The 15,213-nt window shown below is 59.8% G+C and overlaps 1 protein-coding gene across 1 annotated transcript; it reads right to left on the reverse strand.

Annotated features, from left to right (window-relative positions):
- Window positions 1-2,828: 2,828 nt before the first annotated feature.
- Window positions 2,829-6,139, reverse strand: MNX1 (motor neuron and pancreas homeobox 1). The gene is made up of 4 exons (XM_075706255.1): window positions 6,001-6,139; window positions 5,370-5,969; window positions 3,265-3,425; window positions 2,829-3,158 (listed from the first exon to the last, which is right to left on the reverse strand). The coding sequence occupies exons 1-4, from the start codon at window positions 6,137-6,139 to the stop codon at window positions 2,829-2,831; spliced, it is 1,230 nt and encodes a 409-aa protein (XP_075562370.1).
- Between the last annotated feature and the right edge of the window lie 9,074 nt (window positions 6,140-15,213).

The following is a 15,213-nucleotide window of genomic DNA, read 5'->3' on the forward strand; positions in this document are numbered from 1 at the left end:
GCCGGAGCCTTCAATGGGGCTGTGCGGGGGGCCGAGCATCCGCGCTTCGCGGGAGCGTGGGAATCCCGAGGAAAAGGCTTTTCTGCCCCGTCGGGATCGACGACGCCTTTGAAGCCCTTCCAAGCGACAACGCGAACGCACCCACCGCCAAAGGACCGTATCTATATTTTAAGAGACTTTAATTTCTCCTCCCCCCCCCCATCTTGCTCTCTTCCCCCCTCCTCTCCTTTCGGTTTTGGAAACACCTGGTAAGTTGTAAAATGATTTACGAAGTGAAAGTGTTAAATGAGGCCACCAGCTGTAAGACTGACAGAGCTTTATGAGTTTTATTAGGTGCCCTATTATGGAAAATAAACTTTAATCCGTCCATAAAAACAGAATCTGAAAAACATATTTGCCCTTGTAGTCTGGAACACTGAAGGTATTCTTGTGAGACGCTGGGCTTTAAAGAGATTAATTTTATTGAGACAGACACAATACAGCGGTTGGACTTTGATAGAGGCTGCCCGGCCCCGGCAAGGCGGGTTTGGCAGGGCTGAGCCACGTTTGGGCACGGACCTCTCGGGCACACAGGGAATTTCTGGCCTGGTGGCGCACGCCTGCCACTTCAATTAGAGGGTATTTAATTGAAAATTAATGGCTGAGGGAGGATCTTTTTGCGGGGGGGGAGGTGATCTCAGGCGGCTCTCGATTTTGTATTATTTTATTTATTGTTAATTTTTTTTTTTTTTTTTTCAAGATAACGATGTGTCCTCCAGATGGATGTGCTTTAGCTATTCTAAGGTGAACGCAAGAGGTAAACCCAGCTGGAGCGGAGTGGCTCGGAGGCGCTGCGGCCCTGCACGGGCGTTGCGCGGGAGTTGCACGGGAGTCGCGCGGGAGTTGCGCGTCCCTTGCGCGGGCGCTCACCCGCGAAAGTGCAGCCGCAGCCAATGGGCGTGGAAAAATCACGGCGCAACTAACGCTTTTATTTTTCTAGCGCCTTAAATTCTCTACAACCTGCGGCCGAGAGGAAATCGTTTACAAATTTAAATCCGAGCCTCCGGCGTGATCGTTTCCATGCAAAGGAGGGGGGGAGTCGATCAAGCCCAAATCAAGTTTATCCCCATCCAGTTTTTTGACATATGGGATCCATCCAGATTTATGATTTACCCCCACAAACATGTGTGATCCACGTCGGATGCCCCCGGCACGCTGGGTGTGCCGGGCCGCTCAGCTAATGACGGCCCAGCTAATGACAGCCCAGCTAATGACGGCCCCCCCCTTGTCCCCAAATGCCACCCCGGCCGGCACCGCCCGCAGCTCCCCGTGAGGGAGAGCTCTGCTTCGGGCACCCTCACGCCACACTCCCATGGACCCGCAAGATGTCCGGGGCAGGTGGTACAGCAGCCGTCTAGGCCGCGCTGCTTGGTTTGAAAGGTTAAGGGGGGGTTTGTTAAAATAAAAAAAAAAAAAAAAAAAAAATGGGGGGAAAGCGTTTTTTTAAGGCATGCGGGAGTGGGAACACTCCATATTTCGGAGCTCCTCATCCTCTACGGGGCAGCGGCGGCAGCCGGGGTGCGGGGGGTTGCGGGGGGCCGGGGACCCCCAGGCTCCGGAGGGCCCCTCCGCCGCCCATAGCGGGAGCGGAGCCCCGCCGGAATCCATTAGCGGGGATGGATTGCCAGACGTGGCCCCGAGCTGGTGGGGACGAGCCAGTGATTATATTTAAATTCCCTATAATTGATTTGGGGAAGAGCGGCGGTGACAAGGATGAATTGATCTGCAAATTTATCGGCCAGATAAATCCCGCCGTGATCGAAAAGCCCGCGCTTTGCTGCCGGGGCGGCCATCGGGGGGGGGGGGGGGGTCCCGTCCTCGGTCCCCGGAGGGCGCGGGGGCCCCTCGCCCCCCGCCGGAGCCCCGGGCTCGTTTGCGAGCCCAGCCGCCCCGGGAAGGCAGCGCTGCCCGCTCCTTGCTTACGCCCTGGCTCCGGGTTTGCAGCCCGGAGGGGGGGCAGAGGGGGGTGTTGCTGCCCGGGCCGCCCCCTCCCAGCCCCGGGCTCCCGGGAGCGCGGCCCGGCGGCGGAGGGGAAGCCGGTACGCGGGCGGGACACGCAGCTCTGCTGCCGGGAGCGGGGGCTGGAAAGCAGCGAAACAAAACCCGGGGAGCCGGGGGATGCTGTTATGATCCCCCCCCCGCCCCGTGCTGCAGCCCTCCTCTCGCAAAGACCCCCGCCGATATCAGCTATCGCACGACGGCTGCGGCACTGAATTAAATTCGGGTTAGAAACCGGTTCCCCGCTCCTTTGCGGGCGCTTCGGCAGCGCCCAGAGCACCGGGACCCCCGGAGAGCCCAGCGTCCCCCCGCACAGAGCGCTCATACATCTCAAGTACAAAACGCCGTTTATTTTCCACCCCATCGCGCAGGTGGGAGAGCCTGGGGAATAATTTAGCATGCATAAGTAGAGGTATTTTTTTTTTTTATATAAATACGATATACAAAAATAAAGACAGTATTGAGATTTCCAGCAGTTTTAACGTTCATGACATAAACAGTTTTCCCGATATGTAGTAAGAACAAAACATTTCCAATACTCAGCGAAAGGAACGCGCTTCCAGGGGGCAGGGATGGGGGGGGGGGGGGGGGGGCTCAAGTTTTGACTGATTTTCAGTCAATAATAACACTGTATTCACTGTAAATCCTCTTCCCCGGCCGGCATGCGGGGGATCCTCTTCTCCATCCCCCTCCAAGCAGGGAGAAGCGGGAACAAGGGGGGAGCGGGGGCGGCGGGGCTCCCCGCGGCGGGACGGGCAGAGCCCCGGCTGGAGGGAGCGGGGCCGGGGGGCTCACTGGGGCTGCGCCGGGGCTCCGTGCCGGCCCCGGGGCTGCGGGTCCTCCTCCTCTGCCTCGGAGCAGTCGGAGGAGTGGTAAGGGCAGCATCGCCCGGCCGCCGCCTCCTCTTCCTCTTCTTCCTCCTCCTCGTCCTCGGGCTCGCTGTCGGGCAGCTCCCGCATCCTCCTCCCGCCGCTCTTCTCCGGGGCGGGCAGCAGCAGCTCCTCATCGCCCTTGTCCTCCCCGCCGCCCCCCTTCTGCTTCTCGGCCTCCTGCGCCGCCTGCTCCTTCGCCTTCTTGCTGCGCTTCCACTTCATGCGCCGGTTCTGGAACCAGATCTTCACCTGGGGGAGATGGGGAGTAGGGGGGGGCACACAGACACCGCCTCACCCACCGCCCCCCCGGCAGCACCCCCCGCCTGCCCCTCGCCCGCGGGGCCGGGGGCCTCACCTGCGTCTCGGTGAGCATCAGCGACGTGGCCACCTCGAAGCGCTTGGGCCGGGAGAGGTACTTGTTGAGCTTGAACTGGTGCTCCAGCTCCAGCAGCTGCTGGCTGGTGAAGGCGGTGCGGGGCCGGCGGCACTTCCCCAGCAGGTTGGACTGCGCCTGGGCTGGGGAGGGAGAGCGGGGGGCGCGGAGGTGAGCGCGGAGCCGCCCCGCCGTGGCCGGGCATCCCCCGCGACCGGGCTGGGAAGCGGGGAGGCAGGACAGACGGCGGGAGCGGGACGGACAGCCGGGGCCGGGGCCGGGGGAGGGCTCTGCTCCAGCCGCCAGACCCGCCGGCTCCGGGGTTTCCCGGCTTGCACGGGGGGATTGTCAGGGGATCCCCCATAGGGACGCAAACAAAAAAATTAAATGAAATCTTTGAAAGAAAGAAAAATATGTCTCTTGATTTCCCAAGGGTCTAGCAAGTGCGAGACAATAAAAGGGAGCCAGGGATCGCGGCGCAGGGGTACCGGGCTCTCCGGGGAGCAGCAATTTGCTCCATTTAATGCTTTAGTTAAACCCGCCGCCCTCCCGCCCCCGTTTAATTAACGGGATTGCAGGCGGGCAGCCCGGGGCCGGCTGGGAGCGTACCTCGGCAGCGAGCGCTGGAAAACCGCCTTTGAACGAAAAAGGAAAAAAAAAATTACGGCGTGTTTTCCGTGGTCAGAAATAATAATTAAAATCGGGGATTGCATAAAAAAAGGAAAAAAAAAAAAAAAAAAGCCCTGGGATGGATGAGGGGAGGCGGACCGAGCCCCTTCGCCGGGCATCCCCGGGCATGCTTGGCGGCCGCAGCACCGCTCATTTCTCGGAGCACTTTGGCTTATTTGGTTTAGAAAAAGCAGAGAAGAAAGAAGAGGCGGCTCTCGCTGCCCGGCCGCGTTTGGAGCCCGCTCGCTGAGGCGGGCAGGGAGCAGAGCCCCGAGCCCGCTCCCGGCGCAGCGCCGCCGGGATTTTCTCACCGCGGTGCGATTTTCCGAGGCTCCATTCTCGTTTCTCTCCGGTTATTTATTCCCCCCCCGCCCCCCGCACCTTGTTTGAGAGGCAGGGTTCTGACAGCTCTCCTAATTATTTTTTTTCTTCCTGAATGTTCCAGTCTAAACAACCCCAATTCGAGAGAAAACAATGGACTTTTTTGTCTGCGAATGTGTGTGCAGAGTATGAGAAGGGGGGAAAGAAAGAAAGAAAGAAAAAAAAATCGCAGTTCTTTTCCTGGCATGATTTTCGTAAAACTACACCTCCGGTATTGTTAAATCGGCCATTCCCACAGAGAGCTCACACCTCCGAAAATGATCTTTGCCTAAAACAGATGCACGCAAAGTCCCCGTCGCCGTGAGGCCTAGTGCTCAGCAAGGCGCCTTCGCTGGGACTGCGGGACTGCCTGGTTAATGCAGCCTTTCCAGCCTTCCCTGGTCCCAAACCTCAACACTTCCGACCATATTTACATCTACTCATTATCCCCAGCGAACGCGGAACCCCAAATTTTTGGCTAACCCCAGATGCTCCCTATGGCCGTTTGCTCAGAGGAGCCTGCCGTAATTACTATAAGCCAATTTCTGATAAAAGAGAAAGAAAATTAAGAACGGTGGCTGGGTGATGGGACCTGCCGACCCGTATTTTGGGGGGGGGGGGGGGGGGAAACATCGAAAGGTTTTTTTGGGGGAGACCATGGGGGCTTCTGCCCCTGCCCTGTCCCCACCGCCCCCCGTCTCCCCTCCCCGGCGGCTTCTGCACCCCGTGGAGGGCGGGAAGGGGCGTTCGCCACGGCAGGAAGCGCTTTCCCACCTTCCTATTTAACCTGCCATGGAAGCCCGAGCTGTGAGGAGCTGCTCAGGGGCCGGGAACGGCGAGGCGACCCCCGCTTCCCGTTGCGGATCGCCGTTTCCTCCTTCTAATAGAAATAAAATTTAAAAAAAAAAAAATCAGAGTCACCGCCTGTTTAAACCTGCGGCTCACTTACGCTGGGGCAGGGAGGGGGTTCTTCCCTCTAGGAAGGAGGCAGCCCCCGGTAGGCGCCCGCGCCGGGATGGGGCACGGAGGGGATGCGGCGGCGGGAGGCAAATACTCACAGCTGAAGTCGGGCATTTTGGGCAGGATCATGCCGGCGGTGGAGGCCCGCAGCCACTGGTCCAGCTGGAAGGTGCCGGCGCTGAGCTTGATGGGGTCGGCGGCGGGGTGGGACGGGTGCGCTCCCTGCACTTGCGAGTAGGAGTAGGAGAGGGCCGGGTGCTGCCCGCCCAGCGCCGAGTAGCCGTACACCGGGTGCCCGTAGAGGGCCGCCTGCGCCGGCATGCCCGGCCCGCCGGGCGCCGCGGGGTGCAGTCCCAGGGCCATGCCGGCCGCCGAGGCGTGGTGGTGCGGGTGGGCGCCGGCGCCGGGCAGGAACCCGGGCTTGGGGACCAGGGCGCAGTGGGCGGCCAGGAGGCGCGGCGGAGAGGGGCTGTCGGTGCGCAGGCAGTCGGCGGGGCCGCCGGCGGGGTGCTCGGAGGAGGAGGAGGAGGAGGAGGAGGAGGACGGGGGGCTGCCGCTGCCGCTCCCGCTGCTGCTGCCGCCCAGCGCGGTGACCAGGGCCAGCGGCGCGCTCTGCCCCGCCGCCGCCGCCGCCTTGGGGGGGTCGACAGCCAGCAGCGCGTCGATGCGGAAATTTTTGGATTTTTCCATGGGAGCGCCGGCGGGCTGGGGGCGGGGGGGGGGCGAGCGGCGGCGCGTCGGGCGGCCCCGGGCCGGCCGCGTCTCCCGGCGGCGGCGGGCGGCAGTGCGGCCGCGCTCGGCGGCGCGCCCCTTCAAGGGCCGCAGGCGGCTCCCATTGGGCCGGCGGCGCTGCGGCCTCGCCCGCCATTGGCCCCGCCGCCCACCTGTCACGGCGGCGCGGGGGCGGCCCGCCCCCTCCCCCCCCCGCCTCCCGCCCCGGGGCTCCGGGAGAGGCGGCGGCCGCGGGCGGGGGGCGGCGGGGACCCGGCCCCCTCCGCGGGGACCCGGCCCCCTCCGCGGGGACAGCCCTCCCGCCGCCGGGCGTGCCTGGCGCTGCCGGCCGAGGGGGCTCCCGCCGCCCGCTCACTGACACTTTTCCGCCGTTCCCGCGCACGGCAAATATTTGCCGCAAACGCGCCGCCGCCCGCTTTTTAACGAGTCGGAGAGAATAAACACCTGTGGGTCAGGGAGCCGAGCCCGCCACCAAACCCCGGCTCTGTCAGCAGCGTTATTAGACCCGCCTATCTAAGGCAAACGGGCCCGAACAGCAAAGGGAAAGAGCGGGGCGAGGGGTCGCTCCCTCGCCGGGGTCCCGTCCCCGCGGGGCGGCGGGAGCCGCGGGTCGGGCCGCGGCACCGAGCGCCGCCGGCAATCGCGCCCTCCCTTCAGAAGCCTTTGCCGGCCCCCGGGAGAAGGCGCTCGGCTGCCGGAGGTGCCCCCGCCGCCGGGAGCCCCCCGCAGGGGCCGCTTCGCGCCCGGGGGCGGCGGGGCCGCGCCCCCGGGGCTGCCGGTGCCACCGCCACGCGGGTGCGCTGCCCCCGGGCCGTGGGTGGGAGAACTAAAGGCGAGGAAAAGGGCGGAGGAGAAGGGGAAAAGCAAGGGAGAGAGGGGGGAAATAGAGAAGAAAACCGGAGTGCGACACAACCCACGAAATACCGGACAACTTTGCTCCCGGTCCCCTTCTCGCCACGGCTCCGTGGGCGGAAAGCGCGGCGCAGCGCTGCGGGCTGTGCGCGCACACGCACCGGCCCACGCACGGACCCACGCAGACACGCACCCTGTGCCCCGCGCCCTGCTACTCCCCTGCTCCCCTGCACTGAGGTTTTGCTCCTTGACCCCCCGGGCTGGAGCGTCCGGACACGCTCACACACGGCAGACAGACGGACAGACACGAGCGGGGACAGACACGAGCGGGGCAGACGCACAGACACGAGCAGGGCAGACACACAGACACGAGCAAGCAGACACACAGACACGAGCAGGGCAGACACACAGACACGAGCAAGCAGACACACAGACACGAGCAGGGCAGACACACAGACACGAGCGGACAGACACACAGACACGAGCAGGGCAGACACACAGACACGAGCGGGCAGACGCACAGACACGAGCAGGGCAGACACACAGACACGAGCGGGCAGACACACAGACACGAGCAGGGCAGACACACAGACACGAGCAAGCAGACACACAGACACGAGCAGGGCAGACACACAGACACGAGCAGGGCAGACACACAGACACGAGCGGACAGACACACAGACACGAGCAGGGCAGACACACAGACACGAGCGGGCAGACACACAGACACGAGCAGGGCAGACACACAGACACGAGCGGGCAGACACACAGACACGAGCAGGGCAGACACACAGACACGAGCAAGCAGACACACAGACACGAGCAGGGCAGACACACAGACACGAGCGGGCAGACACACAGACACGAGCGGGCAGACACACAGACACGAGCAGGGCAGACACACAGACACGAGCAGGGCAGACACGCAGACACACAGACACGAGCAAGCAGACAGACAGGCAGCGGCACAGCAGCCGCTCAGACACGAGCCGGCGGACACACAGACAGGAGCCGGCGGACACACAGACGCCCGCACAGCAGGCACACGGGCGCAGCTGTGCAGCCCAGGCGCGCCCGCAGCCGTGCCCACGCGTGGCAGAGCGCAGCCGCCGCCCGCAGCCGTGCCCAGGCCGGCGCTCAGGTTGGAGCAGGGCAGAGCACCCGGAGCCCAGCCGCGGCCGCTGCCGCCCGGGGAAGCCGACCCGCACCCTGCAGAGCCCGCACGGCGTGCGGGGAGCCCGGGACGCGCCCCGCAGGCCCACAGGGCCCCCACACACACACGCTGCCCCGGGCTCCGCGGGGAGGAGCGGGGCAAACCGAGCCGCAGGAGCGGTTTTAGGAACGGCTTGGGTTCTGCCGGGCCACCGCCGGGCGCCGAGGGGCCGCCGAGGGCCGCGGGAAAGGGCCCGGGGAGCGCGGTGGCCCCAGGAGCCCCACGGCTCCCCCTGACCGCCGCTTTGGGGCCCAGGCGCGGGGCAGTCCCAAAGAGTGCCCCATGACCGGCTCCGAAAGGCGGGGGCGATACCGAGCCCGCCCCTCCCTGCCCGCACCCCGGCAGCGCTGAGGGTCCCCTCCCGCAGGGCACGGCGGGCCCGGGGCTGTCACCTCCGGGGCGCCCCCGGGCAGAGCCGCTGCCGGCTCCCGGCGCCCGGGCCGGCGGTGCGGGGGGTCCCGCGCATACGGGCCCGCTTCGCGGTGCCGCTTGGGGCCCCTTCCCGGTGCTGCCCGGGGGCGGGGGGAGCGGGGCTTGCAGGGGAATCCTCCCGCTGCAAGAGCGGGTGCGCTCGGGGCGCGGGGCACGCGTGTGGCCTCCGGGAGCGCTGCGCGGCCGGCGGCGGCCGCGGGACGAGGGGGGCCGCTGCCCTGAGCGCTCCTCCGCGCGGGGACGGCGTGAGGCCCGGGGCCGCCCCGCCGCCCCCCGCCCCGGCCCGTCGCCGCCCCCCGGGGCGGGCTCAGGCGGCTCCCCCCGGCCGGGCCCCCGCCGCGGGCAGGCAGCGTTTGGGCAGCCGGGGGTGCGGGGGAACCCCCCCGCCACCCGCAAGCCGCGGCCCCGCAGCGAGCCGGCCCCGGGCCGCGCTGCCGCCGCCGCGCTCCTCCGCCCGCCCCCCGCAGCCTTTCGGGAGCGGCCCCCGGGGCCAGCCCGGCCCCCGCGGCCCCCCCGATGGCTCCGCGGGCTGCGCTCCCGCCCGGGGCGCAATCTGTGGTGCTTAGAGAAGGATTTCGATTTTCAGACGTTTGGGTTTTTTTTTTTAACCGAGTGCCAATATTTTTTCCTTTTTTTTTTTTGGTTCTTTTTCCTCTTTTTCTTGTTTTTTTCCTGTTTTTTTCTCTCTTTTTTTCCCCTTCTTTTTCATTATTATTTTGTCTTTTCCCCCCCGCTCCCTCGCGGGTGTTCGCCCCCCCAGGGCCCGCAGGGCACGCGGGCCGGCTGAACTGGCCGCGGCTCCCGCACCTGTGTTGATCCAGCCCGCCGCCCGGCAGCCAACAATGCGCGGTTATCTCGGCGGAGATAGCGCACGGAGCGCGCTGCCCCGACGCCTCCGGGTGGTCCCCTTTCAGCAGAGCCCCCGCTCCCCCGGCCGTGGGCAAACAGATGCCTATCTCGCCTTTTACAAACGCCGGGGCGGTGCGGGGCCGTGGGGTGAACCCCGGGCGGCCGCGGCGCTGCGGGCTGCCCCGTGGGGACGGCGGAGCGCCCGGAGCCCCGCCACGGGGCAGCGGGGGGGGGGGGGGGGGGGCACCGTGAACCCCCCCCCCGGTGTCCCCACGCAGGCCGGTTTCTCCAAAGCCGTTACAGACCTCAGGCGCGGGGCCAGCGTTATTGCCAAAAACACTTATTACGCTGCGACATTCTGTAAATGAGATAATGATACATAAACCTCCCTGATAAATGTGACATCCTCGGGATGTCTCCTCTAAATTAGCCGCTTGCATTGACTGCTAATAATGGTGAGTTTATGAAAGCAATTTCAGTGCAAAAAGCACAGGGTCTCCTCGGTCTAATCAGCCTGCCTCTCTTAATGGATGAGGGGGTCAGCCGGAGAATTATTGACACTCTGCTGCCCTTAACCTGTTTCCCAATAAAGCTGATTAGTTTTTGTCAATTCATCAGCTAACCACTCTCGCCGGGACTGCATCAAAGCCTTATTTGCTCAGGGGAAATCAACAAGTCACAGATCAGATCCATTACGGAGCGGCTCCGGCTGCCGGCGGCTCCCGGGCCGGGGGGGGGGGGGGGGGGGGGGCGCTGGCCTGGGGTCTGCCGGCTCTCCCGGGGGCAAAACGAGCCCCCCCGGCTGCTCGGGCCGGCATAACCCGCCTCAGGTACTTGCAGAACGCCTGCGATGTCAATGCGCTTTCTGTCGCCCGGGGAAGGGGAGGCGGGAGCGGGCAGCGCCCCGTCCGCTCCGGGCGCTCGGGGGCGGCCCCTCTGCGCCCCCCTCCCCGGGAAAGGGCGGCTAACGCGGCCCAGGGTGTCAGTCCTGCAGAGAAGGGCCGCTCTGCAAACGGGCTGCCAAAAACCTTTCTTCACCCCAAACCCCCGCATCAGGGGAAAGAGCCGGCCCTGCGTTAGGAGGCCGGATTTTTTTTTTTTTTTTTTGCTTCTCCCCCCCCCCCCCCCCGCCCCTACAAACCATCTTCCAAAGTCCTGCCTCTCGTTAGACTTTCTCTCTCTTCGGATAACGTCAAGCAAAAATTTTAAATTTATTCCTACTACTGCTGCGATTCCCGCATCAGGCGCGGTTTGTCCGGCATAACGAAAGCTTGACGTTTTTTGCTCATCCGCAAGAAAACAACAAAAAAAGCCCACCAAACGTGCGCTGCCCCTTTAAGCCCCGACCGACAGCCTCTCAGTCCACCCCCCTTCAATTTAATTTCATTAAAACAGAGCATGAATATTTCTATTAAACCTAAAATGAAATATGAAGCCATTTAGACTCTGCCTGCACCAATCACCCAGATTTATGACTTTTATTCATCACATCAAGAGCTGGGAAAAATGAATTTTCTTCACCCAGGAAGGAAATAAAAACCCTGCCTTGGTCATTTCCAGAAAGCTGTTAATTTGCCCATGTGGTAATTACTTTCACAATTAACTAAAATACAAATCAACCTGACAAATCGGGTTAGTTTATATATTAATTAGCCGCTTTAAATTTATTCATTATGAAAAGACAATTTAAGGGGACCTCGGGTGTCTGTTGGATCGCAATAAATTACTCTTAGGAAATGGGGGCTGATAAAACGCCGCCGCGTCTGGGGGCAGCGGGCGGGCCGGGGGCCGCCGCTCCGCACCGGCGCTGCCCGGCGCGGGGCTTCCGCGGGCGCGGAGGGGGCTCCCCGCGGAGGGGGGGAGGGCCGGGGCCGCGCCCGCGCCCGCGCCCCCCCCGCGCTGATTTAGCACTCCGTCGATAGGATCATTCGATGCCTTTTAGCTTGTGATCTTTATAAATGTCCCGCTATTAAATTAGAAAATGATTCTCTCCTCGTTTAATTGTATTCTTTCGTTTCTTATTTCCAATTAATTAGTCCTATCGACGTTGCAATATTTTAAGTGACTGGAGTCCGTTTACAGTTTAAAATATATGGGTCAGCGCGTGCAATTTTAGACGAGGCAGAACTATATAATGTGGGTTTTAACTACTCCTCTCTCATACGTCTTACGCATCCGCCTAAATGCATCATTTGGAAACACCGCGGGGATTTTACGCGCTTGGGACCGGCCGCGCCGCTGCCCCTCCGCGCTCCGCGGAGAGCCCACCGCGGGGGCTGCGCGCAGCGCGGTGTCTGGAAACGCCTTGCGCCGCTCCCGCCGCTGCGGCGGAACGGGCGGCGACGACGGACAGACCGGGCGGTTTGCGGGAAAAGCTGCGGGGTTTGGTTTTGTTTTTTTTTTTTCTTCTTCCCCAGCACAGCCCCGGGCTGCTCCGGGGGCTGCGAAACGCCCTGGGGCTCCCCCCGCAAAGCCTCCCCCGCGCAGCAGCCGGTGCTGGGCACTGGAGAGGGCACAACGGGGTAATACAGATGTATATATTGCATACATATAACGGGGTATTAAATAACCAGCCCCATCCTGGCTGGGGTGGTCTGCGGGGCCCCCCCGAGCACCGCGGGGGGATGTGCGGGATGCCGGGCACGCGTGCGTCTCCCCTGTATCAGAAGCAGACGGGGGGGGGCCCGGTGCTCATTCACCTGCTCTGCTCCCCCCCCCCCGTAGGACAGACCCCCGAGAGCTGCCCTAAAAGAGAGGGTGGGCGGTGTGGGTCATCCTGCTGCCAGTGTAGCCCCCTCCAAGACTCCACGCAGTCCCACCTTCTCCGTGAGCTGCGCTGGCTCCGTCCCCAGGCTGAGGCGTGGGGGGACCCCACAGGCCCACGGGAGGGCACCTGAACACGCACCAGGCTGAGGGAGCAGCCCCCCAGGAGCAGGCTGGCTCCAGGGAGGGGGCTAGCAGAAGCACCGAGGGGGACAGGCGAGCATGGCTGGGCTGTGACAGCGTCGGGGTGCGGGGGACACGCTCACGCTCTGTGCAGATGGACGCAAACTGCCCAGGTCTCCCGGTTCGTCATCGCTCCGCTGGTGCCTCCTGCCTGGTCCAGCCCACCCCCTCCGACCCCCCAGCACGTGAGGGCCACCGTGGGGGCTGCGTGTCTCAGACACCACGTCTGCGCGCAGGGACCCGGGACATCCCTCATCCCGATGGGCTTTCAGGGTGGCCCTTTGCTGACTTGTGCTTAAACGCCTGGGACACAGAAGTCACCTGCCACCCCCGTCAGGGGTGATGCTGAACCTCTCCCTGACAGCTGTGGGCTCGGGCAGAGAACGGCCGGGCTCAGAGTCACCCCTGCAGCAGGCGCAGTTGCTCTTTGCTGTCCCCCAACCTCGTGTCGCTGCTTCCTCCAAATGGGAATGTCCCAGGAGGATCTGGGGTCCGTAGATCTTGGAGGCTGCCTCGAGCTTTTGGGATGCAGGTGGCCCCAGCCTCAGCCTCCAGCCCTGCCTCCGTGGCACCCCCTCTCCAACCAGGCTTCTTGCAATTGATTTTAGAGGAACGACTTGGAGAAATAACAGATCCATGTGGATGGAGAGTGGGATACTTGCCACCTCTCCAGCAGACACGTGAAGGCTCCCTTCACCTTCACGCTGTTCAGCTCTGGGACTGTTTGGGCCTCCGGTGTGCATGTCAGAGGAACGACATAAACGTCAGGAAGGATAACAGATGAATCATAAGGGCAGATTAATAATGTGACAAATGCTATTGTTTCTTGGCCTGGGCTCTAAAGGTCCCTCCCGTCCATGGCGGGCTCAGAAAAAGCACCTCATGTGGTAAAACCTAAACGTGAAGCGCTCCCGCTATTAATTGTATCAAACGTCGTTGTAGTAACATTAATCACAGCAAGTTCCTCGTGCGATTTAGGGGATTGTAATATGTGATTCCATAAGACTCTCATTGTGATTTAGCATTGATTAATGTCCATTCATAAAATGATATAAAACTTACTTCTCTTCCATCGTAGAGCCCCAAACCGCATTCCAGCCAATATTTCAAAACCTTGTTAATGTAACTGCTAATTTCAGCGGGTGATGGTGATGGTTATGGCGTACATGGGCTTGTGCGGAGGGGTCTGCAGCGGGGGCAGGAAGAGGTTATAGAAATTATTTCCAAAGCAGAAAATTGCTGTCCGGTTTAAACTATTTCAGGTGTTAACATGGTTATTCTGCTGTGATTTCGATTCACATCAGAGCTCCTGAGGATTTAATTGGGACTTTGAAGTGCCTGACTTTAAATACTCAAAGAATCAAATTATTTTGGTGATAAAACCCACAGGATTTGTACCTGTGGCTTCTTCACTCCCTCGTAGCATTTTGCCACCTTCCACTCCCCGCGAACTGGCTGCTCTGAAGATATTCATAGATACAGTTTGCTTTCTCTGTATTTTCTGGAGGCAGGAGGCTCTGCTTGGCACGGGGCCTAGTACAAAATAGCTCATGCTTTTTATTTCCTTTTTTCCTTCTTTTTTTAAGACACATACCAGGGATTGCGATGTGCATACATAATGTTATGTGACCCAGGAATCATGCTCTTGCAAAAAAAGATCAAATTAGTGAAGCAGAGAGGAGACTGCGTGACTAGCGAAATGTTTAGAGAATTAAAAAAAAAAAAAAAGGCTGAAAGTTGACATCTGGATAAAAAACAGTATATAATAGGAAGTTCAACATTTGGTGTTTTCGTATATATAATTTAGCTATAGATAATAGATAATAGAGAGTTCACAGGATCACTTGATGGGAAATATATTGATAATACAATTTTTCTTCGCAAAATGCATGCAATGATTGCAGTTTTGGTTTAATAATAAATTTAAGTTTGAAGAATCATTTGATTCAAACCTCTGCTTTTTCTAATGGCATTCAGAATTATTAATATCTGTCTAGCCAGCTAAAGAGGTTTTTAAGAGAGTATGCTGGGTGTTCTGCAATTAGAGTGGCCATCTGCCCTTTATTAAAACTCCATTAACCTTTACATTAAAATACATTTAAAATGCAGACACACTGAAAATATCAAATACAAATAAAATAGATAAATCTAAGTGGTTTCTTTGCTTTACTGGCTTATTTGTGCAGAACATGGCAAGTTGTTGTGGCACCTATAATTTTCTGGGGACAGATAACAATTTGTAGCATCAATTTTCCCGTCTTAAGGATAGGAAATAATTACAAGAAGGTAACGGAATTAATAACATCTCTGATGAAAATTTCTAGAACATGATCTTGTTTATAGAAGGCTAGAAAATTGTTTGAAGTTCATATTATTAACTTCAGAATAAAATGCTTAATTTTAAGAGCAGAACTAATCTGCTTTGCTCACGCAGCTCTGCTGATTACAGTGGAGATATTTACGTGGTAGAACGATTCATGCAAATAAAATGTTTGAAAAATTCCTGAAAATGTTCAGCTATAGTGACAATATAAAATCCAACATAGTTCCTGTAGATGCTGCTGCATTGTTCCCTTGAGCCTTGTGCCGCGGTATCTCTCTAAGGAGTGAGAGCGATAGTGTATTTGCCCTGCCTGAATTATTGCTACTACTGGCAGAGCTGCTGATTTTGCCTATAAATAAACATGCCTAAAATACCCCTTCTAAGACCTGTTTTTACTTACTTCTAATTTCACCGCATTTGATCAATGTGGGCTGAAATTCCTGAGCTAAAATAGCTGCCTGCTTTTTTTTTTTTTTTTTCCTTAAATCAGGAAAAATGGCTCAGCCATTTCCAAGACCCAGGTTAAGAAATAACGTCATTGTTTCGCCCGGCTTAAACTCTTTCCCGTGCGGGTGTTTGCATACCCATTGAGCCG

Source organism: Pelecanus crispus, chromosome 2, assembly GCF_030463565.1.
Source record: "Pelecanus crispus isolate bPelCri1 chromosome 2, bPelCri1.pri, whole genome shotgun sequence".
In the NCBI taxonomy this organism is placed as follows: domain Eukaryota; kingdom Metazoa; phylum Chordata; class Aves; order Pelecaniformes; family Pelecanidae; genus Pelecanus; species Pelecanus crispus.